The sequence below is a fragment of the Dreissena polymorpha genome, chromosome 7, assembly GCF_020536995.1.
Source record: "Dreissena polymorpha isolate Duluth1 chromosome 7, UMN_Dpol_1.0, whole genome shotgun sequence".
In the NCBI taxonomy this organism is placed as follows: Eukaryota; Metazoa; Mollusca; class Bivalvia; order Myida; family Dreissenidae; genus Dreissena; species Dreissena polymorpha.
In genome coordinates, this window is record NC_068361.1 from 6,333,284 (window position 1) to 6,360,614 (window position 27,331).

The window sequence follows — 27,331 nt, forward strand, 5'->3', positions numbered from 1 at the left end:
TGTCACAATAGGTTTCATAACCAGCCCTCGTTTTGTGTATTTTCATAAATAATACATTTTGCTCATACAGTAATTTAATATTCACAACATAAAGCTATAATCAACAAGCAATTCCATTGATTGATGCAAAATTTGGCCAATCAACTGACACACCTGCTAAATTATAACAGTTTTCTAGCGGTTGCCCAATTTATTGGCATCAATTCACACCTTTAACAATGCTTGACTGTTGTCAAGATCGGTCCATCCATTGTTCACTGGCCTACTGGCAAACCTTTTTTCAGGTTTTTGGATTGCTGTCACCTTGGTAATGACCATTCCCTTTGCAATTTTGACAACTCAGTGAAATTTTGACAGACAATTGGATATTAAAACATTAGAGGACCCTTTGATCTGTGCTAAGAATCTGTTTCCCCCAGGCTTCTATGCAGTTACTAACATTTATAACTGATGACAAGTCTTTTAACTTAAACCTTTAATTATGAAACCAATAGAAATTATTTGGTCCATACAATAAGCTGTATACAGAATTAATAAATTGTATACAATAATAAGGCTCTAACATTATACATCTTGCTGAAAACCTATTAACCTATTTATGCCTAGTAGACTCTCCCATCCTTCTAAATTGGATTAATTTATTTAAAAAATTAGGGATGTCTAGTATATTTATTTCTATATTTAGAACAATTCTTACAGAAATTCCTTTAAGCAAACAGCGTGGCCCAGATGAGACGCGGCATCATGCGGCGTCTCATCTGGGTTTACGCAGTTTGCAATGCCCCTTATTTCAGGACGCTAGGCATGAATGGGTTAAAGACATAAATTTATCATTTCAAAAGTAATCACTGCATCCACCGCATACAATTCATCAAATACATCAGTCATTTGTTAATTATTATAATAGAATGCTTTAACAAAACATTAAAATTAAAGTGTTGCTTGATAAAAATATTATTAACAATGATTATCCTTTGTTTTATTCATAATGCACATAACTATGCAAGATCTCTTGAATTCTGTCAGTATGAATGTTTTTAATGAAGTTGACATGAATTCATAGCTGCCAAAACAGTGTCAAAATTTTTACTTAACACATAATTTTCTAATTTTCATGAAGGGTTTCCATAGAAATCTATTTGAGCCTCTCTCTGGAGGAAAATGGGGCTTAATGCATTCACGGACTGCACAGGCTGATATGGGACTGCACAGGCTGATATGGGAGTGCACAGGCTGATATGGGACTGCACAGGCTGATATGGGACTGCACAGGCTGATATGGGACTGCACAGGCTGATATGGGACTGCACAGGCTGATATGGGACTGCACAGGCTGATATGGGACGACAATTTATGAACATGCATTAAGCCCTGTTTTCCCAGAACCAAGCTTCACTTTTTATCAAATTTACATTAACCCTTTGCATGCTGGGAAATTTGTCGTCTGCTAAAATGTTGTCTGCTGAATTTCTAAAATTAGCATTTTCTTCGACTTTTTTTCAAATAATACTATCAGATTAGCAAACAGTCTGGATCCTGATGAGACGCCACATTCTGTGGCGTCTCATCTGGATCCAAGCTGTTTGCACAGGCCTTCAAAATTCGGTTCCCGCACTGAAAGAGTTAAGGTTCCCATAAATACTCATTTCTATTCCAGACCCCAGAAACTAGAAGACAGAAGCCTCCTGCAGCCGCTGGTAATTACACGCAGGGGCCCTTGTCTTCAGAAACAGGGCTCACAAAAAATACCAGAAAATTACCACATCTTTAAAGTTTAAATGAGCATGAAAGCGGGTGTTATAAAGTATACATCAAAAGGCAAGCTGAAAACCAGAAAATATTGGATTCAATGCTATTTTGCGGTCCAAATAAATTTTGGCAAAAAAATAGTGGTAATTAATAAAGTTGTTATACGGAGTATACGGAGAATAAGGCCCCAAAACTTGAAAATGCCCCTTTAAAGATCTCCAAAATGCGTGATCTGATAAGTTAAAGATTCATTCATTCTATTTCATATAAAACATGCAGTTTCAATTTGATCACAGGGAATCAACAAAATTAGCACATATATCTTAACATATGTGTCAAGTTTCCATGACAAATAAATAAACAGATATGTTTGTTTATTTTGAAGTTCCTTAATTGCAGATCTATACTAAAATTACTCTTCATGAAAACAAGCTCAGACTATTAAAGAGGCCCTTTCACGTTTTGGTAAATTGACAAAATTAACAAAGAATTAGTTTCAGATTCACAAATTTTCGTTGAAGTTATGATATTTGTGAGGAAACAATAATACTGAACATTTAATTACCATGCTCTAAAATATCCATTATATGCATCTTTTGAGATTTAAAAACCTGAACTTATTAAAGCAATACTATGCAGACTGATTAAATAATTTTGAGAGTTCTGTTGTGAAACTACGATGATTGCTTATATAAAGTGTAAAATACATCGCTCACTGTATGAGCACCGATGGCCGAGTGGTCAGCATTAGTTTTTTACTCCAGGGGTCAGTGGTTCGAGCCCAGATGAGGGTTACTTTTTTGTCTTTCTTTAATTTTATTCTTTTTTTTTGTATGGAGCTTTTTAGATCCAATGTTTACATTTATCAATATAAAGCATTTAAAGACAAACTTCAATACATGTTAAAATCTGTGAAAAGGTCACTTTAAGGTTCCTTTCACTAAACTTTGTTCAGAGTTTAATGTTTTCCCCACTGAAAATCTGCCATGAAGCAAATTGCTGCCACAAAGTGCTTATAGACAATCCGCAAATTAAGATAAGAACTAGCTGTAAATTTATTTTAAGTACATGGTGAACATCTGTTTTATAAAGAAAATCTTGCTCATTGCAAATGCCATTTTGCTGTTAAACTTTAGAAGTGTGTGAAACTACCAGATATACAGGATAGTTTGTAGAGAGGGCAAGATTATAATATCAGGATGAGACATAAGTGCTACAAATTATTAATTTATTTTACAAAAACGTCTGAATAAGTATTTTATCATATACCTATAGATAATCTGATTCTAATCAAAATGTATTCTGTATCTCATACACAAGACCAGATAGAAATCCCGTATTTCCCATTGGTGGTTTGTGAAACACAATGTCACACAAAAAATTGAGCCATAATTCAACCCACTGGAAAACCATTCATGAAATATTCCTTATTTATTGCCATTGATAGTGTTTATTTGAGCAGCACTCTGTGAAAAGGGGGTTTAATGCATGTGCATAAAGTGTCAGGTAATCAGGGACGATACTTTATTTTTTAATGATATTTTCTGTTTAAAGAAAGTATTTTCTAAGCACAGGCTAATCTGGGACGACACTTTATGCACATGCATTTAAACCCCTTTTATCAGAGCACAGCACATTTGAATGATAATACATGTTAGACTTTTTTATGATATTTATTGTTACGTAATTAAAACTACAGTGTAGTTATAATTATGTGACAGATAGTTATGTATATATTCGTGTATGGAGACATTGTAATGTCGTAAAGTCTGAATAAACTGTCTGTCTGTCTAGGTATCAGTTGCATTTTACGAAATAGGGGTCAATGTTTCAAAATGCATTTTGCTTATTTTAATTAGACATTTCATTTAGTTCCCAATAACAAACTCTATATTTATCTAAGATAAATCATAGATTGATATCATTGACATGTGCTTTCTTTTCTTCAATCATTATGCTATATAAAGAAGCCTGGAATAAGAACACCTAATTTCAGATCATTTATCTACAATCAATTTTAACTGACACATTAAATTATTTATGGCCAATTTTGACAATTAAACCAATTAAGGTGGATACAACTTCACAGCAATGTTGGTTCAGTGATTTAAAAAATATATTTAATTCTGTGACATGATATTTAAACCATTACACTAATGTAAATTTAATTGGATGTTCTATGTTACTATAAACTGTAATTGTTACTATTTCAGCCAAATTAAGTTTGTTTAGCTCTACCTGACTTTTTTACCATTACAAAAATATTATCACGCATGAATAATATTTTATTAGCCTGAGCTGAAAACACTGATATTAATTGGCCATCTCTTGACGTTTGACATTTTAAAGCCAATCAAACAGTTAAAATTTGAGGTTTCCTGTTTGAAGAAATACACCCAAAAACACCATTGTAGTACGAAGCACTTTCGATGTACGTGAATTTTCATGGGAAAACATTCGAGAATCACCATATTTCCTGTTTCATTCTTTTGTACAATGTTGAAGTGACGCCCTATTAAGTTTCGAATGTAGACAATTGAACAATAATATATTTAGTACTCGACGCAAGCGTACATTTGTAACAGTTTGGCTGTGACATCGAACAAGTGTTGCTGCCAAGTGTCCAAGGAAAGAAGTTATTTCCACTCAAGTTGTGGTGACCGTGATCTTAATCACCCTAATGATTGTCATCTACACTAGAAATACACTTGAAACAAGCTGTGAAACCCTTCCTCCCAACTGTTGGCAAGCGTAAAGTTACACGGGAAAAAACTGAAATTCAGATCATTTACTTACCTTAAGTGGTTTAGAAACGACTATGAGTCTTACAGAAGCAGTGCTCCAGCTAGGATTTGAAAAGGGCAGGGGGGGATTTTTTGTCAAAAGGGCACTTTGGACGCGCAGTATTTTGTCAAAAGGGCACTTTTGAGCGTGCGGGCATTTCTGGAATGCTTCCTCTTGCATGTTAATTTATATGTTATTAATACTTGTAATAATAAATTATTCCCATCATAATTAAACAATTCAAATGTTATGACTACATTGAGGAATAAATTAATTACAATGTATTTTAATAAGAGATTTATTTATCATCATATGTAAAAAAAAAAAAAAAAAAAAAAAAAAATTTTTAAGGGCAGGGGGGGGGGGGGGGCCTAGGAAGGGCAGAGCTTAGGCTCGGGAGGGCAGGGCGGGGCGCCCTTCGATTTAGGCCTAGCTGGAGCACTGAGAAGAATATTCTCAACAAGGGCAAGATATATTGTGATAACACAAGGTCCTCATTTCCAAATGAGTCCACCTCTGAGAAAAACGGGGCTTAATTCTTGTGTGTAAAGTGTAGTCACAGACTAGCCTGTGTTAGCCTGCGCAGTGTTCACAGGCTTATCAGGGACTACACTTTCCACTTTTATGTTGTTTCTTGTTTAACCCTTTGCATGCTGGGAAATTTGTGGTCTGCTAAAATGTCGTCTGCTGAATTTTTAAAGTTAGCATTTTCTTCGATTTTTTTTCAAAGAATACTATCAGAATAGCAAACAGTTTGGATCCTGATGAGACGCCACGTTCTGTGGCGTCTCATCTGGATCCAAACTGTTTGCAAAGGCCTTCAAAATTCGGTTCCAGCACTGAAAGGGTTAAAAGAAAAGGTTGCTAAGTAAAAATCCAGTTGAAGCCGAAAGTGTAGTCAATAAATAGCCTGTGCAGACTGCATAGGCTAATCTAGGAAAACACTACATGCAAATGCATTTAACCCCGTCTCCCCAAAGCGGGGCTAAAATAAAGGCATGGATAGCAAATACTATGCGTGATTAGGTGACTTTGGTCACAATGATAGCAATGATAAGAAAACCTTGCATCCAGATGGTGCCAGGTTTGATCCCCAGTTCTCAAGATCTTTCAAAAGGCACCAGGTATCTCTAAAAGCAGTGTATTTTTAATGCAAGCTAACAGTTACAAATAGTTTACAACCAAATATCTTCTGGCAAAATAATTGTTCCATATTAAAGAAACATAATCTGGCCAGTGGGTCATTTTTCCCTTTCCCACTCAGAAGCAAAGAGAAAATGGCTATGTGCAAACAGCATAAAACCAGAACAGCCTGCTAGTAACTCACAGTCTTTTCAGGTTTAATGCTGTTAGCTGCTCACCAATCTAAGGGTTGGAAATGAATCCTTAAAAACTTAAATTTAGTAAGAAAGGTCTTTAATTACATGAAACTATTAGGGACTACAAATGCCTCAAAATACCGGTACGTTTCTAAGTGGGAAAGGGTTAACCCTTTCAGTGCGGGAACCGAATTTTGAAGGTTTTTGCAAAAAGTTTGGATCCAGATGAGACGCCACAGAACGTGGCGTCTCATCAGGATCCAAACTGTTTGCTATTCTTTGAAAAAAATCGAAGAAAATGCTAATTTTAGAAATTCAGCAGACGACATTTTAGCAGAAGACAAATTTCCCAGCATGCAAAGGGTTAAATAACTAACACACCTTCTCACCGATAGAGGGCATAAACGATGGTCACATAATGCCCAGTACCAGCACGCAAGTAAAGTAGAGATAAATTAGATATGATGATCACAATAAAGATATTTATGACATTATTGCAAGATTTTGTGATGTTATTGCAAAATTTTGGTGATTGTAATAATTATGATGCAGTAGAATATGATGTTTTGTAATGATGCTGTAATAATGTTATGACGGATATATGATGATATATCTGTTCTAGTGACACTTAAGCCTCGGAGAAAACATAAGCTACGCCTCTGCAATGCAGATACATACATCCACTTGCAATAAGCCCAAATACAAGCTGCATCCACTTTCAATACTTGAACAAAAGTGGATTGAACGGAGCACATGCATGACTTCATGAGCCACCAACCCGCACAACTGTGGTTCGATGGTTTGGACTTGACACCAAATTCTTTAAGAGGCAAAAAACATCATGCCAACAATCAATTAAGTTTGACCAAAAACCATGTGACAGACCATTGAGCATTTGGTTCTCACCACCACTGCCCTAGACCTATTGGCTTGGTGGTTATGGTCTTACTTGTATTATTTTTATTAAAGAAAACTAGAAGGCTGTGTGTTATGCACTTAAAACAATTCATGGTTCATATTTCTCGAATAGAAATGTCACATGCAAGTTTATGTGTCGATTGTATATATCAAGTATAAATAAACGTTTCTGACTGACAGCAATCACTTTAAAATAATTATAATTCTGTGATTGTTGAAATACATAACCAGGTCTAAGCACAGTTCATATTACGATTGGACAGCAGACAGGTACCTGACAGACATGTGCACTGGTAGTTTGCTGGCCCTGTGACAAGACAGGCCCCGTTGTTCTGACAGGGGTCTGGGTTGCAGGGGACATACGGCGCCTCACAACGAGCACCCTGGTAGCTGGACAGGCAGTTGCAGCTGAAATTGAAATAAGCAACTTTGTTGAATTTATATCACCCGCAAAAAATCGTGCAACAGAACAACTTTGCACACAACTTCTAATAGAATCATTCGTTGATACACTATAATTAAGGTTAATTGAAACACATAAATACAGTTGTAAAAAAAATACAAAGGGCAAAAAATCTTCTTTAAGAAAGTGAAGGGTTATGGTTGTTGCAGCTGATATAGAAATAACGCATCAATAGCGTGAGCTTGGATATCATTTGATTCTTGCTCTGGAAAAACAGGCTTTAATGCATGTGTGTAAAATGTTGTACCAGATTAGCCTGTGCAGTCCGCACAGGCTAATCAGGGATGACACTTTCCGCTTGTATTATATTTTCTGTTTAAAGAAAGTCTCTTCTATGCAAAAATCCAGTTAAGGCGGAAAATGTCATCCCTGATTAGCCTGTGCAGACTGCACAGGCTAATTGGGACGACATTTTACACACATGCATTAAACCCCTGTGCAGTCTGCACCGGCTAATCAGGGATGACACTTTCCGCTTGTATTATATTTTCTGTTTAAAGAAAGTCTCTGCACAGGCTAATTGGGACGACATTTTACACACATGCATTAAACCCCCAGTTAAGCGTGTGCACTCGGCACAAGCTAATCAGGGACTTCACTTTCAGTCTACACTGGATTTTCATCACAAGAGACTTTCTTTTAAATGAAAAATGCAATTAAAGTGGAGAGTGTTGATCTTGAGTGAGTGTTGCGCAGAGCACAGGCTAATCAAGGACACCACAGCCTTCGAGTAACTCGCTGTTTGTTCAGGTTTTACGCTAGTAAGAAAGGTCTTCAATTAAATGTAACTTTCTAAGGGACAACAAATGCGTCAAAATACTTATCTAAGTCGGAAAGGGTTAAAGCATGGAGCATGTATAACATTAATTAATAACATAATACTTTATGAGCCAAATTGAGTGTTTTTTTAATGTGATGAAAATTGAACTTCAAACATATCCGGAATGTAAGAATTTTAAATCTATCATTACTGATAATCTTTTTACTTCATAAGTCAGAAAAATGCCGCAAAGCCTAATGAAATTATCTTTTGCTGCATTTAGTTTACACATGCACATTTTCCTCACTATTAAATAATAACAACAATAATGTTATACGGGCAAAACTATAAATGCATCACAAATGCAATGTAAGTATGGAGAAATATGTAAACTATATTATAATAGAAAGAGTTTTACTTTCACTTCAAAGCTATCCCTGATTATTGTTCATGCAACCAAATTCTTCAATGAACCGCTCAAAAAGAATTAATTAGCAATACAGTAATTTAAAACCAATTTGCACATCAGTTATTTACAAATCCTTCAATAATTAATTAAGTACAGCAATTTTCCCATGACTGCTGACTAAATTGCTGGAAAAGAATGTTTAATAGACTGGATTCCTACAAAGGGAGAGAAATGCTCTAGTTTTCATCATTTTTAGTTTAAGTTTATGTTTAGATTTGTTTCCCTTTACACTTTGAAACTACTTGACAAGACTTTTTTTAAAGCTTCTTATACATAATTTACACAAAATATGAAAGTCAATTTAAATGAAATAAATAGATCAATTAGGTCATTCAGAACACATGTGAATGTTTTTTTGTAAATAGCAGATGCATTTATATAAGAGGAGGAACAATTAAAACTCAATGCATTACCTCTGAACAACTTCAATGGTAGTTAAGGAGTCTCCCAAACAATTTATTTACTTAATATCATATTCAAGACAAATGATTATTGGGAATAGAAATCAACATCTAAGGTTAGCATTTTTTTCCAAAATGGGAAAAGTACCAGTACCATGGGGAAAAATAAGCGCGAAAATAACTGAAATAAAAATATATTGTCGTGAAGTCATCAGATTGGGAAATAGGTGTATTGTATTTGTTGTATTGTATTTGATGTATTGTATTTGTTGTATTGTATTTGTTGAATTGTATTTGTTGCTAATTAATACTTAAAAATTGATAACTAAGTGTTGTCAAGTTGTAAATTATATTTTTTACTTAGGTTCAAGCCATTATAGAACTGGTAGATAAATAAACAAAATGTTGCATTTAATATACCTTTTTTTTTTTCTCCTCATTTTCCGGTACTTTAAAAACAAGGAAAAAAAGCACTGAAGGTATACATGGTAACAATAAAATTGGGGTAATCATTAAAGACACTATTTGATAATCATTTATATAATGGGTAAGACAAGAGTCAGTTGTATGTGTATTTCATATATGAGCATTGTTCTGAGAAAACTGGGCTTAATGCATGAGCGTAAAGTGTCATCCCAGATTAGCCTGTGCAGTCTGCACAGGCTAATCAGAGACAACACTTTCCGCTTTTATGGTATTTCTAGTTTAAAGGAAGTCCCTCCTTACAGAAAATCATTTTAAGCGGAAAGTGTCGTCCCTGATTAGCCTGTGTGGACTGCACAGGCTAATCTGGGATCACACTTTACGCACATGCATTTAGCCCAGTTTTCTCAGAATGTGGCTCATATTATAAGGTCCTTCCAGGCCTGAGGCTGCTGATGTGAGGACCTAGAGTGTGTTCCAGCACTCCTAAACTAATTAAACCATTTATGCCTCTCCCATCCTTCTAAATTGGATCAATTTATTTCCAAAATAAGGGATGTCTAGCATATTTATTTCTATATATAGAATATTTCTTATAGAAATTCCTTCAAGCAAACAGCGCAGACCCTGATGAGACGCCGCATCATGCGGCGTCTCGTCTGGGTCTACGCTATTTGCCAAGGTCTTTTTTCTAGACGCAAGGCATAAATCACTTAGATACGTATTTTGACGAGTTTGTAGTCCCTTGGAAAGTTAAATTTAAACATATTTCTTACTGGATTCAAGTTTTAAAGGCTTCATTTCCAACCCTTAAATACTGGTGAGCAGCAAACAGCATAAAACCTGAGCATACTGCAAATTACACGCAGGCTCTTCTGGTTTTATGCTGTTTGCACATAGCCATTTTCACTTTGCTTCTGAGTGGGAAGGGGTTAACATACAAGACTGGTTAAAGTTTGGTCAAAGTTATATTTAAAGCTGCAATTTCCAGCAATTTAGTTGTTAAAGAAAGATTTTCAATTTGGTGTGGTCTTGTTTTGTGCGGAGTAAACCCCATCTGTCCGATATGGTGACTTCCAACCAAACTCACATGCTTCTGAGAAAGGAGATTGAACCTAAAAGGGATTAAACCTAAAAGGGATTGAACCTAAAGGGATTGAACCTAAAGGGATTGAACCTAAAGGGATTGAACCTAAAAGGGATTGAACCTAAAGGGATTGAACCTAAAGGGATTGAACCTAAAGGGATTGAACCTAAAGGGATTGAACCTAAAGGGATTGAACCTAAAGGGATTGAACCTAAAGGGATTGAACCTAAAGGGGATTGAACCTAAAGGGGATTGAACCTAAAGGGATTGAACCTAAAGGGATTGAACCTAAAAGGGATTGAACCTAAAAGGGATTGAACCTAAAGGGATTGAACCTAAAGGGATTAAACCTAAAGGGGATTGAACCTAAAGGGATTGAACCTAAAAGGGATTGAACCTAAAGGGATTGAACCTAAAGGGATTGAACCTAAAGGGATTGAACCTAAAGGGGATTGAACCTAAAGGGATTAAACCTAAAGGGATTGAACCTAAAGGGGATTGAACCTAAAGGGATTGAACCTAAAGGGATTGAACCTAAAGGGATTGAACCTAAAAGGGATTGAACCTAAAGGGGATTGAACCTAAAGGGATTGAACCTAAAGGGATTGAACCTAAAGGGATTGAACCTAAAGGGATTGAACCTAAAGGGATTGAACCTAAAGGGATTGAACCTAAAGGGATTGAACCTAAAGGGATTGAACCTAAAGGGATTGAACCTAAAGGGATTGAACCTAAAGGGATTGAACCTAAAGGGATTGAACCTAAAGGGATTAACCTAAAGGGATTGAACCTAAAGGGGATTGAACCTAAAGGGATTGAACCTAAAGGGATTGAACCTAAAGGGATTGAACCTAAAGGGATTGAACCTAAAGGGATTGAACCTAAAGGGATTGAACCTAAAGGGATTGAACCTAAAGGGATTGAACCTAAAGGGATTGAACCTAAAGGGATTGAACCTAAAGGGATTGAACCTAAAGGGATTGAACCTAAAGGGATTGAACCTAAAGGGATTGAACCTAAAGGGATTGAACCTAAAGGGATTGAACCTAAAGGGATTGAACCTAAAGGGATTGAACCTAAAGGGATTGAACCTAAAGGGATTGAACCTAAAGGGATTGAACCTAAAGGGATTGAACCTAAAGGGATTGAACCTAAAGGGATTGAACCTAAAGGGATTGAACCTAAAGGGATTGAACCTAAAGGGATTGAACCTAAAGGGATTGAACCTAAAGGGATTGAACCTAAAGGGATTGAACCTAAAGGGATTGAACCTAAAGGGATTGAACCTAAAGGGATTGAACCTAAAGGGATTGAACCTAAAGGGATTGAACCTAAAGGGATTGAACCTAAAGGGATTGAACCTAAAGGGATTGAACCTAAAGGGATTGAACCTAAAGGGATTGAACCTAAAGGGATTGAACCTAAAGGGATTGAACCTAAAGGGATTGAACCTAAAGGGATTGAACCTAAGTTGCTTTAGTGAGAAGCAAATAAACCAAAGACTGAACTAATTGTACGGCCATTCAAGTATCTGGCTAGGTAGGTTAATACAATTTATTTTGTTCTTTCGAAAAATTTCTAACAGTAATGTCGGTTTTTTATTTCATACAATACATGAAAAAGACTCAATATTTTAAATGATGTCATAATTTTGATGAAATGACCTTATATTTCTAGCAATATTTTTAAATCAAGCACTTTGAGAAAGCACTTAAAATGTAACAAAACTTAAAACAGCATTAAAATAATATGTTTTTGTTAAAATTGAAAGTTAAAGTATTTGATTCACTGGGGACGAAAGAAAATACACTTCAACACCGTTATTTCGAACACCGATAATCCGAAGTCACCGTTATTTCGAAGTATTTTTCCGGTCCCGATTTTGGTTCTTCTTTGTTAAATGTTAAATTTCATTGTTAATCCAAACTTCGTTAAATTAAAAAAATCGTAAGTTCGAAGTGATTCTGTCGGTCCCAACACTATAATTCGCACCTAATCATCAATCTTTAATCCAAAGTCAAAGCTGCAAAAAGCTGAGCATAATTTCACACCTTTGTTGTCTGGGCATGGCGCGTCAAAAGCTGATAATTACACCTTTTTCGTCTGAGTGTAGCGTGTTTATTTTATAATATCAAGAGCCGATAATTACTATTTATGTAGTTTTGCATTCTTTAGTAACAAATAAACGTGTCAAGTTAGGTCTGAGTAAATGTGGTGCAATGAAAATCATCTTATATAAACTCTACCTTCTGCGAGCAAAACACGGGCGGAAGTGAGTTCTTCAATGTCCTTGACAAATTGGAGAAATATGTTACACGCGTCCAGTTTAGTTCTGCTAAGGCCAGTGTTCAGAGAAACATCGCGTCTTATTTACAAAAAATGTTAATTCATTTCCAAAAATGTATTCATCTGTATTTACATGTATGACAATTTTTGCTATTCGTTATATTTTATATGGTCTGATAATTTGTGTTATTCGTTATATTGTATATGTTCTGATAATTAGTGCATATTCATTATATTTAATATGTTCTGTACTTAAAGAAAACATAAAAAGAAGAACAAGAATCGTTTTATTCCTTCGTTTGTTACAAGTAGAAATCTATTGCAATCTGACTAGTTTAAGTTTTAAAGTAAAACAATTATTAATAGTAGCGTGAAACCGAACCATGCAAATTCCACAATGTTTCATTATTACAGAATCAAAGAAGTCGTATCTCAAATGTTTATTTTTGAATTATCGTTAATACCAAGTTTTTTTAACAGTCCCAAAGACTTCGAAATAACAGTGTTGAAGTGTATATTACTTTCACCCATGACTGTGTCACTCAGAGGGGTTATCATGTGACAAACAGTATGGCGACGTCCATGCCGAGACAGGTATTTTTCGCCGTTTTATACCATTTATTACCTATATAAATTGTTTAAATGCGGCTCAATTTCCAGCCATATCAGCATGAAAGTGATAAGCCTTTATTTTGTATTTATATTCGCTCGTTATCTCGACTTTACTCACTGCCAATTTTCTTAGTGCGCGCTGTATTTTTGTGACCAGCTAACACATTTTGCGAGAAAAGTCGAGATTAAGAGCGAATATTAATACAATATTAGTGCTAATCACTTTTTTTACCTTTTTTATATGGCTGGAAAAAGAGTGTCATTGTAACAATTCATACAAAAATGGTCATCTGGTAAAGGGCTAGACTCTACTATCACAGCCTGGTTAAGGGTTAAACACTAATATTCAGCCTGGTAAAGGGCTAGGCAGTAAAGGGTTAGACTCTACTATCACAAACTGGTAAAGGGTTAGACTATACTATCACAGCCTCATGAAGGATTAGACTCTACTATCACATACTGGTAAAGGGTTAGTTAGACTCTACTATCACATACTAGTAAGGGTTAGACTCAACTATCACAGTCTTACAAGTAAGAGCCTTGCTGGTTTTCACATCGACCTCCGTTCAAGCACATGTTGGGATTAAGGGCACATTCGTCTATGTCGTCCTGGCAGTTGCTGCCCGTGAACCCTGCCGGGCAAGTACATGTGTACCCCCCAGGCTTGGTGGTACATTGGCCCCCATTGCGACATGGCTGGTTGATACAATGGTCAATAATCTCGCAGTTCATACCTAAAATTGAGTTGAAAATGTTTAACACAGGATGTTTTTTTTTGTACTGACTGAATAACTCTAACATCCTTTTCCTGGAGCATGAATATGCATGGAATGCCTAGACTTTCATCTACAATTTTAGATGACAATAATGACATTTTAGAGGAATTTTTTCTTACAAAATACAACAGAACAACATTTGATAAAGTTTTGAAAATAGCGCCACTAGAGCAGGCTAGGTCAACCAGAAATCAGAGCTTTTTTAACCTTCTTTTGAAATCGGCTAAGATATAATTGGCAAAAATGTTATTTCAAACCATCCATTATGGCAAACTGCATTCACAACAAGAAATGTGTTTGCCAGAAACACTATGTCCCCTTCTGCGCCGCTTTGTTTTTTTGTTTTTTGTTGTTGTTTTTTTTACCTTTGACCTTGAAGGATGACCTTGAACTTGACCTTTCACCACTCAAAATGTGCAGCTCCATGAGATACACATGCATGCCAAATATGAAGTTGCTATCTTCAATATTGCAAAAGTTATGGCAAAATGTTAAAGTTTGGGCAAACAAACCAACAGACAGACCAACAGAAAGGATAAAAACAATATGTCCCCCACTATAGTGGTGGGGGACATAAAAATGTTTCAGATTAAATAAAAGTTTGGACTACTTCTTGAGCTGAATAATATAGTATATATCGATCTTTTGGGTGTATATGCATTTAATTTGTACATGTATCTCAGTCTACCAACAACTATCATTTTAATTTTACTCTTATGGATTGCTAGTTTTTCAGGGTTAGCGCGAACGCAGACCCCACACAAATAAATTGCGTACCCGAGTAACCCACATTTGGGGCTATCGCAGGCGTCAGCCCGACCGAAGTGCAATGGAAGGGCCTCTTCCTGGGGAAACCTCCTTTATGATCAAGGTGTTCCCTGTACCAGGTAAGTATGATTTGATATGGTCACAATACACCTTATACTCAGTCACGATATTCAGATTCATGTTAAACTGGCTATAGAATTGAATCTATAAAGTTTTTCTATAATTTAATTATTTAAGAAATTGTTCCATTTTAATTGTTCTCTAACTAGGTCAAGAAAATTGATCTGATTTCAAATTTTGTGTTTTAATATTAACCTTTTTTTTATTTTAAGTGTTTTATCACAAGTTATTACATTTCTCTATCAAGGAAGTAAACATAACTTTATAAATATCTTATGCTGCTAACAAATCCCAAGGCAATCTAAAAATAGCTAAAGATATTCAGTCAACCATGGTCCTAAAATAGCTCATGTTTTCATTCAACCGTGTTGATCTATTCATAGAGGAGAACTTAGTCATTTCTACTGTACGTTTTCTCTCCCCTGAATAAAAGCCATAAACAAACAGTTGTAGTAAATCCTTAATTGATGCACCATATGTGGATGGCCTTTCACAATTTTGCAACAGACATTTTAAAAATCGCACAAGGTAAAAACTTTTTAATTAATACCAATTAACCAATGTATTTTTATCGGATATTTTTAGAACACAATATATTTTGCTTTTTTTCAGTTGCAAAATGGCATTATTATTTTTCAATATGTTAAGTCCATAAATATGGTAGGCTGAAACACCTGACAATTCCAATTATATTAAGGTCATCTTAGTTTGGCACTGGACGCATGGGGGGGGGCACACAAGTCTCCCTACCCTTTAATATTCAGATTGAAATTGAAATAGAAACATTTTGTTGATCAAAATCCTTGCCATCTGGAAGTCTCACTTCAAGTTCCAATCACAATATATTCTAGGGCATTGCCTTTCTAAAAATTACAGCTATTTTATAAAGAAGCATCCTTCTTTTGAAGATGTGCAAAATGTAAGCTTCGTTTGTCTAGGAACTATAAGGAGGCAAACCGATATAATACTGTGTATAAACACATACCCATGTAGCCAATAGGACAGTCACATCTGTACTGCATATATCACTTACCCATGTAGCCAATAGGACAGTCACATCTGTACTGCATATATCACTTACCCATGTAGCCAATAGGACAGTCAAATCAGTACTGCATATATCACTAACCCATGTAGCCAATAGGACAGTCACATCTGTACTGCATATATCATTTACCCATGTAGCCAATAGGACAGTCACATCTGTACCGCATATATTACTTACCCATGTAGCCAACAGAACAGTCACATCTGTACTGCATATATCACTTACCCATGTAGCCAATAGGACAGTCACATCAGTACTGCATGTATTACTTACCCATGTAGCCAATAGGACAGTCACATTTGTATTGCATATATCACTTACCCATGTAGCCAATAGGACAGTCACATCTGTACCGCACATAATTACTTACCCATGTAGCCCATAGGACAGTCACATCTGTACTGCATATATCATTTACCCATGAAGCCAATAGGACAGTCACATCTGTACTGCATATATCACTTACCCATGTAGCCAATAGGACAGTCACATCAGTACTGCATGTATTACTTACCCATGTAGCCAATAGGACAGTCACATTTGTATTGCATATATCACTTACCCATGTAGCCAATAGGACAGTCACATCTGTACCGCACATAATTACTTACCCATGTAGCCCATAGGACAGTCACATCTGTACTGCATATATCACTTACCCATGTAGCAATAGGACAGTCACATCTGTACTGCATATATCACTTACCCATGTAGCCAATAGGACAGTCACATCGGTACTGCATATATCACTTACCAATGTAGCCAATAGGACAGTCATATCTGTACTGCATATATCACTTACCCATGTAGCCAATAGGACAGTCACATCGGTACTGCATATATTACTTACCCATGTAGCCAATAGGACAGTCACATCGGTACTGCATATATCAATTACCCATGTAGCCAATAGGACAGTCACATCGGTACTGCATATATTACTTACCCATGTAGCCAATAGGAAATCACATCGGTACTGCATATATCACTTCCCCATGTAGCCAATAGGACAGTCACATCGGTACTGCATATATCCCTTACCCATGTAGCCAATAGGACAGTCACATCAGTACTGCATATATCACTTACCCATGTAGCCAATAGGACAGTCACATTGGTACTGCATATATCACTTACCCATGTAGCCAATAGGACAGTCACATCTGTACTGCATATATCCCTTACCCATGTAGCCAATAGGACAGTCACATCAGTACTGCATATATCACTTACCCATGTAGCCAAATAGGACAGTCACATCAGTACTGCATATATCACTTACCCATGTAGCCAATAGGACAGTCACATTGGTACTGCATATATCACTTACCCATGTAGCCAATAGGACAGTCACATCGGTACTGCATATATCACTTACCCATGTAGCCAATAGGACAGTCACATCTGTACTGCTTGAGATCCTGGGGATGTGTGTTCACACATGAGCCCCCGTGCAGACAAGGACTGATGTAGCACGTACTGGACTTCATTAGAGTCTCACATTTGGTCCCGTTGTAACCTGAAATTGATCAGCTCAATGATATATTCTTTATAACTTGCATTGTTTTTTTTAAAGATATTTTTAATTTAAATGCCAGTGATTTAAATTTAATAGAATGTTTAGTGTTTTATTTTAAATTCCGAAATTTTATCACATTGTTACCTGCAATTTAACAATTCAGATTATTTTTGTTAACTTGCATGTGGATATTTTTTTACTTACCTCTTAGGTTTAGACTGAACACTAACAAGTCTTAAATATCCACATACAGTTTATTTACTTTTCATATTTCACAGTATTTTGTGCAGTTTAACTTCAGTGTTCTATCTAATATACACCATAAAATTTATCAAATGAGAACATTGAAGATGAAACAAACAGCATTTTACTGTGCACAGTTTTAAAGGACTTTTTTTATACAAAAGCAATGGTTACATTTAAATTTATTTTCTTTGCTGATTTTCAATAATTCACTGCAGTAAATTTTTACTACATTCCTGCACAAGTACATTCTCCAAGTTACCTCCCTTTGAATATCTCATTTTCAATGTTACCTCCCTTTTAAAATCTCAATATCCAATTTACCTCCCTTTGAATGTCTCATTCTCCAGGCTGCCTCCCGGTGAATATCTCTTTCTTCAGGTTACCTCCCTTTGAATATATCATTCTCCAGGTTACCTCCCTTTGAATGTCTCAGTTTCCAGGTTACCTCCCTTTGAATATATCATTCTCCAGGTTACCTCCTTTTGAATAGCTCATTCTCCAGGTTACCTCCCTTTGAATATATCATTCTCCATGTTACCTTCCATTGAATGTCTCATTCTCAAGGTTGCCTCCCTTTGAATATCTCATTATCCAGGTGACCTTCCTTTGAATATTTCATTCTCCATGTTATCTCCCTTAGAAGTTCTCATTATCCAGGTAATCTACCATTAAACATTTCATAATCCAGATTACCTCCCGTCAAATATCGTATTGTCCAAGTTACCTCCCTTTGAAAATCAAATTATCCACGTTACCTCCCTTAGCATATCTCAATATACAGGTTACCTCCCTTTGAATGGCTCATTCTCCAGGTTACCTCCCTTTGAATGTCTGATTTTCCAGGTTACCTCCCTTTGAATATCGCAATATTCATGTTCCCATCCTTTGAATATTTAATTCTCCAGCTAACCTCCCTTTGAATGTCCAATTCTCTAGGTTATCTCCCTTTGAATATCTCATTATCCAGGTAACCGCCCTTTGAATGTCCCATACTCTAGGTTATCTCCCTTTGAATATTTCATAAAATAGGTAATCTCTCTTTGAATATCTAATGCTGACCTCTTTTATATTTTCTCATTTTCATTTGATAACATACACATTTCATTGAATAAGTACATGCATTTTTTTAATGTTGTGCTCCGGTGAGCAAAAAAGTGGACAGTAAGTAAATAAAACTGCATGGTACATAAATAAAACTAGGCAAAAAGTAAATAAAGCTGCACTGCAGGTAAATAACACTCCGCTACTCACCCGGTGGACAGAGGCACACAGTGGAGTAGAGGTTGTTAGCGGGCGTCACAATCTGACAGGTGGCGTTGTTCTGGCACGCAGCTGTCAGACACGGGTTGGCTGTCTGACAGTACTCTCCCACATATTTCAGCCCACATCTGAAAGATTAATGTACTATTTGTTTAGAAGTTAAAACCTATTTATTTAACCCATTTATGCCTAGCGTCTAGAAAAAACGGCCTTGACAAACAGCGTAGACCCAGATGAGACCCGTCTCATCACGGTTTGAGCTGTTTGCTTAAAGGAATATCTGTAAGAAATATTCTAAATATAGAAATAAATATACTAGAAATCCCTAATTTTGGAAATAAATTGATCCAATTTAGAAGGATGGGTGAGTCCACTAGGCATAAATGAGTTAAGCTCAATTGCATCGCAAGTCAAAGGATTATTTAAAGGCTCAAGTCCTGGGTAGAACCTGAGGAGATCTAAAGAATGCTCCCACAGTGAGGATCAAACCCACGACCTCCCATTTACTAAGTGGAAACAATATGCTCTATAACAAGGTGACAGTTTTATTTACAATGTTCAACTACAGCAAATTGTTGTGCAGGCTTTCTTACCGCATCCCCTTAAATAATGCAGATTTGTTTGACTCAGAATTATACCAGTTGGCGATTAACTTAGAGCTACATTGACCAAGCCATTCAAAAGGGATGCAATGTCACAAATATGAAAATATGAGAAGGAGATATCTGATTTACAAAACATCAGAAAAATCACAAAGCCACAATCAGGAAAACCGAAGCTAAACATTTTGTACGTTGGATGGCGCCATTAAACTTGAATACTTCAAAGTAAACAGCAATTTGCCATATTCTTTGATTGGATGTAAGCCATACTATTTTTATAAGTACACTGATCGTTAGGATATCTGGCCATGCCCTCTTTTTGTTTGGCAACACCTTATAAACTAGTATCTTTCAATTTTATACTTAGTTTATATGTTCAATCCTGTGCATAACAGACTAATTTACAACTTTATCACCTTGGGTGCCATCAATTCATTAATTGAGTCGTGTTCTGAGAAAACTGGGCATAATGCATGTGTGTAAAGTGTCGTCCCAGATTAGCCTGTGCAATCCGCAAAGATTAGCCTGTGCAATCCGCACAGGCTAATAAGGGATGACACTTTCCGCTTTAATGACATTTTTCGTTTAAAGTCTCTTCTTAGCAAAAATTCACTTTAGGCGGAAAGTGTCGTCCCTGATTAGCCTGTGCGGACTGCACAGTCTCATCTTGGACAACACTTTACACACATGCATTATGGCAAGTTTTCTCAGAACGTGTTTCCATTGGTCATCAGCCATTGCTCAAACTGCTTGTTCCAGATGACAGTCAGCAAAAACTATTGCAATTTTGAATACTATGTCAATGACCGTAATATATATTGAATTGTTCAGTGCCTCTCAGATAATAAAATTCTAATAGCTATCTATATTAAACGCTATATAAAAATAGTAATATAAAATATTCATTATCTAATTAATTCATATAAATTAATATTGTATATTTAATGACATTTCTATGCAGATGTGTTCCAAGTTAAACAAAATAATATGATACTTTATTTGGAAATTTTACAAGGGGGGTAACTAAAAACAATCAGTAACAATGAACATTTTAAATTGTCTCCCTTTATCAGACTTTTTTGTTTCATCAGTTAGTTAATAAGGTGTAAAGCATAATCAAGTGCGTACATCATTGACAGAGACATCATTGACTAGATGTTCAGTTCAGTGATGTAAAAACATATGTTACATCTTGTCTAGACAGGTTTAATAACTGACTAGCAATTATTACCTCTCTACAGACAAAATAATGGTCTTATAATTGCATATTTCTGCCAAACATTTGGCATCTCTGGAACTTTGATAACCTGCGTAAAAGTATCAAAAAGGAACAATAATATCTTGAATTGTGAGTTCAAGAATTGACTTCAATAATTACCAAATTGCCACACCCGCACTTAATAAGTTATCCATTCATAATCCCATGGGTATATCTTTAATCAAGGGAGTATATTTGTATCAAATTATTTTTACAGGTGTATGCAATTTAAGTATAACATTCTGACTTATTATCAATTAAGCATGTTCTCAAACAAATCTTTTCCTTCTTTGTATGAAGAGAAGTAAAAATTATATCTAACTGATAAAAAATGTCCCAATTTTATATCACAAATCTACTTTCCTAAGATACATCAAGGATCTGCAATTAATCAGGCTTTAATACTGCTGTGTCTGTCTGTAAATATGTTCTGTAACCCTGCCAAAGATTTGAACCTTGCCTGCAAAGTTATATCCTCATTATTCAGAAAAAATGCTTGTAAAAATAATATTCAATCTTTTATGAAGGAATGTGCTTAGTCATTGTCATAGAATGTGTGCATGCTGTTTAACCCTTTGCATGCTGGGTAATTTGTCTTCTGCGAAAATGTCGTCTGCTGAATTTCTAAAATTAGCATTTTCTTCTATTTTTTTCAAAGAATACTATCAGAATAGCAAACAGTTTGGATCCTGATGAGACGCCATGTTATGTGGCGTCTCATCTGGATCCAAACTGTTTGCAAAGGCCTTCAAAATTCGGTTCCCGCACTGAAAGGGTTATCACTAAACACATTGCATCCAAATGGTGTGCTAATCAGTCGTTGTTGATTCAATTAATTGCATATCTAGTTGTCTTGGTAGTTACCACACATTGTTTTACAATTAACCCTTCCCCACTCAGAAGCAAAGTGAAAATGGCTATGTGCAAACAGCAAAAACCAGAACAGCCTGGGAGTAATCACAGTCTGTTCAGAATTTATGCTGTTTGCTGCTCATTAGTACCTAAGGGTTGGAAATGAAGCCTTTAAAACTTGAATCTAGTAAGACGATCTTTAATTAAATTAAACTGTCTTAGGGACTTCAAATGCTTCAAACTACAAATCTAAGTGGTAAAGGGTTAAGGAACCTGTTCTGTACATCATATTATGTGCTAAAGTCTAGCTAATTTTTGTTATTGAAATCCGCCTAAAATTACAATGTCACTCATACATCCATGGTGGAAATATATTCCAGATGTAGCAATAGGAATGGAACATCATTTTATCCCTAAATTTGCTTTATACTATAGGGAGGTGCAAAGATCATATGTTTAGATTAACATTTTCTTCCCAAGATCAAAAGATAGCTCTTAAATCATGCCCTTGTCCGGGCTATTTAGGAAGTGTCAAACGTCCCTGCACAACTAATGATCAGCATCACCTTAAGGGGCCTGATTTTTCGCTTTTATACTTTCGCACATTGGCGGTCTTACATTTTGACAAATTGCGAGTTCGCTTCAATCTTGCATCATTTAAAACCGCAAAAGCATCAGGTGTAAAAAACTGCTAAACTTTTCATTCTGATTTAAAAGCATTGTTCCGCCTCCGACTGTATTGGCGTCTTTAGTAATGTAATTACTGAACAATAGATTTTACGCATAAATGGGGCCATTCAAATGGCATTGAATACCACAGCTGTTGAATGGAAAGCCTCCTTTAAACTTTAAAAGGCCCCCCTCTCCCCTATAAACGGACTACTTTCTTTTACTAAAAATAGCCTAGGTAATTGAATTGTTAAAAATACCTTTTCTCCACTCTTAAATTCTAACAACTTTTTCTCTCATAATATAAGTCACCCTCATTCTTGGTATAGAAATATAATATCAAAGACTAATTCATAGCAATAATAATGTTATTATTACAAATGATTACACATTTAATACATTTGAATGAAACTTTGTATAAGATTCCTTGTATTTCTTTCAACTTACACTGCAAAACCTGTTTCACTTCTGTTTTCCTTTCTTTTTAATACACCTTGAAACACTAAAGGTATTTCACTTATGATTGTACAGTCTATCAACATAGTCATGTGCTTCTATAGTAAAGCTACTGGGTTGGTTTATTTTCGCAGCGTACACAGTTGCTGATGTCAGAAAACCAAAAAACTTTAATATAACTAATGTAGACTGAGTCAGGTCTGTGCATGTAACATTCTTGTGCAGCAATATCTGTCAAGTCCAATGCAACAAACTTTATGTTGTGTATGATGGTAAATGAAGCTATCATCTAAGAAACAACAAGCATGAATAAGCATGCTTGCACAATTTGCACCCTAGCAATATATCAAATCTGACTTTTATCTTACATTATCATATTCAATTATGAAAATAATACCGTAGGCCCTAATTGGTTTCTTTGAGAATAATATTGCATTGAATACCTTCATATCTACCTGTTATTGCAATTTTCATCAATTTTGTTAAGTAGACCTAAACTTAATATTCACTACAAATTCGACAGGCACGCGAAACTAATCAATTTTGACCCATTTTGATCATAAAAAACAACTGCATTTATGCATTAACCATGTAAAGCCATAGAAGTTTAAGTACCAGACCACTGCATTATGATGATAGTTGATACACTCTTGCACTGAAAGGTAATCAATGTCATTTGACACACTGAATGTATTGATCTGAATTAAATTGTCTAATATTTCAATCCCTCCCTCAATCAACACTCTGATAGTGTCTTATTGAAATACAAAAATATAAAGACGATACAACGCCCGACTGTTATGATAAAAATTATCTGAAACAATCATCACCATTGTCTGTATAAAAGGACTGAAGCTTAATCCTTTCAGTGCGGGAACCGAATTTTAAAGGCCTTTGCAAACAGTTTGGATCCAGATGAGACGCCACAGAACGTGGCGTCTCATCAGGATCCAAACTGTTTGCTATTCTGATAGCAATTTTTGAAAAAAAATCGAAGAAAATGCTAATTTTAGAAATTCAGCAGACGACATTTTAGCAGACGACAAATTTCCCAGCATGCAAAAGGTTAAATCAAAATGAGAAACTGGACAAAATAAATATAAAATTATGATCAACAAAATTCAGTAAGTTCAGAAACCAAAGCTACATGTAACTAAGATAACTTTCTTGCAGTTATTATCAGATTTAACCCTTTGCATGCTGGGAAATTTGTCGTCTGCAAAAATGTTGTCTGCTGAATTTCTAAAATTAGCATTTTCTTTGATTTTTTTCAAAGAATACTATCAGAATAGCAAACAGTTTGGATCCTGATGAGACGCCATGTTCTGTGGCGTCTCATCAGGATCCAAACTGTTTGCAAAAGCCTTCAAAATTCGGTTCCAGCAATGAAAGGGTTAAAAAAAGTCTCAGCAAATAAAAATGAACACATTTTGTAATGTTGGAAAATATAAATTAATGACAACAGCTAAATGGTTGAAACTGATGCACATAAATTAGGGAGAATATTATTTATATATTGTCAACATGAACAGTTGAAACTAAAAAGCTATGATCAACTTAATTACAGCTGTGACCTCATTTATTATTGAAACATATTTAAGCCTTTAACACAAAGAGGATAATCATGTGTCATGATCCAAGATGGCAACATCCATGTAGTTACAGATATTATTCACAGTTTTATACCCTTTATGACTTCTATTAATTTTTTAATTCCGATCCATTTCCAGCCATATCAACAATAATGTGATTAGTGTTTATTTTGTATCAATATTTGCTTAATATCTCCACCTTACTCGCTAAATATTTTTTTAGCAGGAGCTGTAATTTTGTGATCCCGCCAACAAATTTCGTAGTGAGAAAAGTTTTCCTCCCTTTCAGTGCGGGAACCGAATTTTGAAGGCCTTTGCAAACAGTTTGGATCCAGATGAGACGCCACAGAACATGGCGTCTCATCAGGATCCAAACAGTTTGCTATTCTTAAAGTATTCTTTGAAAAAAATCAAAGAAAATGCTCATATTAGAAATTCAGCAGACGACATTTTAGCAGACCACAAATTTCCCAGCATGCAAAGGGTTAACGAGCCTCATTATAATCCAACAGGTTGTTTTACTGACATACTTTTAGCCTCAAGTCATCGTTACAAGCAAATAACATGCAAACTGTCCCACATAGGGTACAATGCCATGCAGAATGTAATTTATCATGTGACTCATGTATTGTTTTACAGCACATCAGAAAGAAGGTCATACATATTTGGCTGCAACTTTATTAAAGAATGATACTGCATTATTTATCAGTGTCATCCGAGGTAAGCATTTTTATTGAATAACTTCTTCCATAATTAATGAGATTATAATATTTGTTGGCTGAAATTTGTTTTTTATACATGTTAGCGATAGGTAAGCATAAGAGAAAGCCAAAGAACAAATTAGTATTAATAAATAGTAAACTTTGTTGGTGATAAGGAGAACATATTGGATTGTCTGGGTAAGAAGATTATAAAAATAGCATCACATTGTTAGTGATCTAGATCATACGTTTGATTCAGAATCTTTTAAACATTTTTAATAAAATATAACATTTTTGCGGTGATGAAGATCAACATTTGGATCTAAAAATAGTTTAAAAGAAAAAAATCTATAGGTGACACAGACACAGGTGTGTGGATCCAGAAAACGTTATGAAGGTTTTTGATCAATTTTTCATTAAAATAAAAGAATCAACTAATGTGCATGTACATGTAACTGCACATGTGGTTTTTGTTTATGGCTGTTTTACCTTTTTATTGTATATGGCTGTTTTACCTATTATGATTAACCCTTTCCCCCATAAGAAGCTAAGTGAAAATGGCTTTTGCAACTAGCAAAAACCAGAACAGCCTTTGAGTACATGTAACTCAGTCTGTTCAGGTTTTATGCTGTTTGCTGTTCATCAGTATCTCGGGGTTGGAAATGAAGCCTTTAAAACTTGGAATAAAGTAAGTAAGATCTTAAATTAAATTTAACTTTCTAAGGGACTACAAATGCTTACAAGCATCTAAGTGGTAAAGGGTTAAATAACACTTTTAATTTTTAAACTCCACACAATTTAAAGGAGAGCTTCTCATGTGGCTTTTGTTACAGACAGAAGCATGCCTGAATTGTGGAAAGCGCCAACATGGACAAAGCAAAACAAATTCATGTTACATTTAATTTACAGACCCCTTGGGAAACAATTTCCATTTTAATTTACAGACCCCTTGCTAAACAAGTTCCGTTTTAATTTATAGACCCCTTGTGGAAGCAAGTGACACAGCTAGTAATTATATTGTCTGGTCACATAATTAAATCTTATTGGGCCCTAACTTAATCAAGATAGAAGAAGCATGTTTTCTTGAAAAACTCTACAAATCTGTTCTAAATTACAATTCAATAAACCCCTTGTGCAAGAAACAAAATCAGGCTTAAGTTTTGTCATTTGAGTAAATTTTAAGTTCCTAAAGCTCATACTATTCTGTAAACTGATAAAACTTTAAAGTCTGAGATACTGGTACCCCTACTTATGTTATGCCTCAATTAAAATGCAGTTATTGATAAAACTGGGCCCAGCTCTTTAAACACCGACAAAATAGCGGATTTGAGCAACTTTAACAAAATCTTGTAAAAACTAAAAAAATCAAAATCTCTGTGACAACTCCACATGGGGACAGAAATTTGGCTCATTTGTCCTGGGCTGTGTAAATAGCGTCTGTACACATACAAGGGCCCTCATTTGCATACAGGTGAATGGTAGACAGATGGGACAGAAATTAACCATGATAGTTGGGGAATGGCAATCAAATACCTGAACATGTCAGATTTAAAAGCAAACTAATAATTATAAATTTGCGGCAACAAGTTGAGAATGCTTAAACTTTATAAGATGAAATAATGTGTTTAACAGAGTTATTAATAAGTATCAAATATCTTAAATTTTTTTTTTTTTTACAGATATCACATGGCTTTAATTTGTCCCGTAATCATAAGAATCATAAGTTTTTATAAAGTTCATTACTTATAAAATCTTTTAGACTGGTACCTCTTTATTTGATGATAATTTTGTATGATTTTTTTATGTTAATACAAAGTGAACATAACTGCTTATTTTATCTATTTCATACTTTAAGTACCAGTACTGATGTTCAACCTTAATGCCCTTATGATGTACTAAAAGCATGATTTACATGTGTTCACTGTATTTCAATACATCATAAGCAGCAGTCTATTACAATTGAATAATTAAATATGATTTATTTATATTGATCAGTCATTTTGTGAATTTATTATTTTTTGAGGGGCAATAAAATTTAACCCTTTTCCACTTAGATACTTATTTTGACGCATTTGTAGTCCCTTGAAAAGTTAAATTTAATAAAAGACCTTACTTACTAGATTCAAGTTTTAAAGGCTTCATATCCAACCCTTACATACTGATGAGCAGGAAACAGCATTAAAACCTGAACCG

At 35.2% G+C, this 27,331-nt stretch overlaps 1 protein-coding gene and 1 non-coding gene across 24 annotated transcripts in view; both read right to left on the reverse strand.

Annotated features, from left to right (window-relative positions):
• Positions 1-27,331, reverse strand: part of LOC127837147 (neurogenic locus notch homolog protein 1-like) — a 145,381-nt gene that overhangs the window by 76,823 nt on the left and 41,227 nt on the right. For 3 of the 23 annotated variants that reach the window (XM_052364021.1, XM_052363997.1, XM_052363998.1), the window contains exons 3-6: positions 19,000-19,136; positions 17,362-17,502; positions 13,801-14,005; positions 7,045-7,178 (exon numbers count right to left, since the gene is read on the reverse strand). In XM_052364021.1, coding sequence (XP_052219981.1) covers positions 7,045-7,178; positions 13,801-14,005; positions 17,362-17,502; positions 19,000-19,136 — 617 coding nt within the window. Of the gene's footprint in view, positions 1-7,044; positions 7,179-13,800; positions 14,006-15,920; positions 15,940-15,968; positions 15,988-16,064; positions 16,084-16,112; positions 16,132-16,208; positions 16,228-16,256; positions 16,276-16,304; positions 16,324-16,449; positions 16,469-16,497; positions 16,517-16,545; positions 16,565-16,689; positions 16,709-16,785; positions 16,805-16,833; positions 16,853-16,881; positions 16,901-17,024; positions 17,044-17,072; positions 17,092-17,120; positions 17,140-17,168; positions 17,188-17,265; positions 17,285-17,313; positions 17,333-17,361; positions 17,503-18,999; positions 19,137-27,331 lie in introns of those variants that run through there. The other 20 variants (XM_052364019.1, XM_052364018.1, XM_052364017.1 and 17 more) reach the window with 20 other exon arrangements.
• On the reverse strand, positions 14,780-14,942 carry LOC127840225 (U1 spliceosomal RNA). The gene has a single exon (XR_008030488.1). It is a non-coding gene; the product is annotated as a U1 spliceosomal RNA (small nuclear RNA).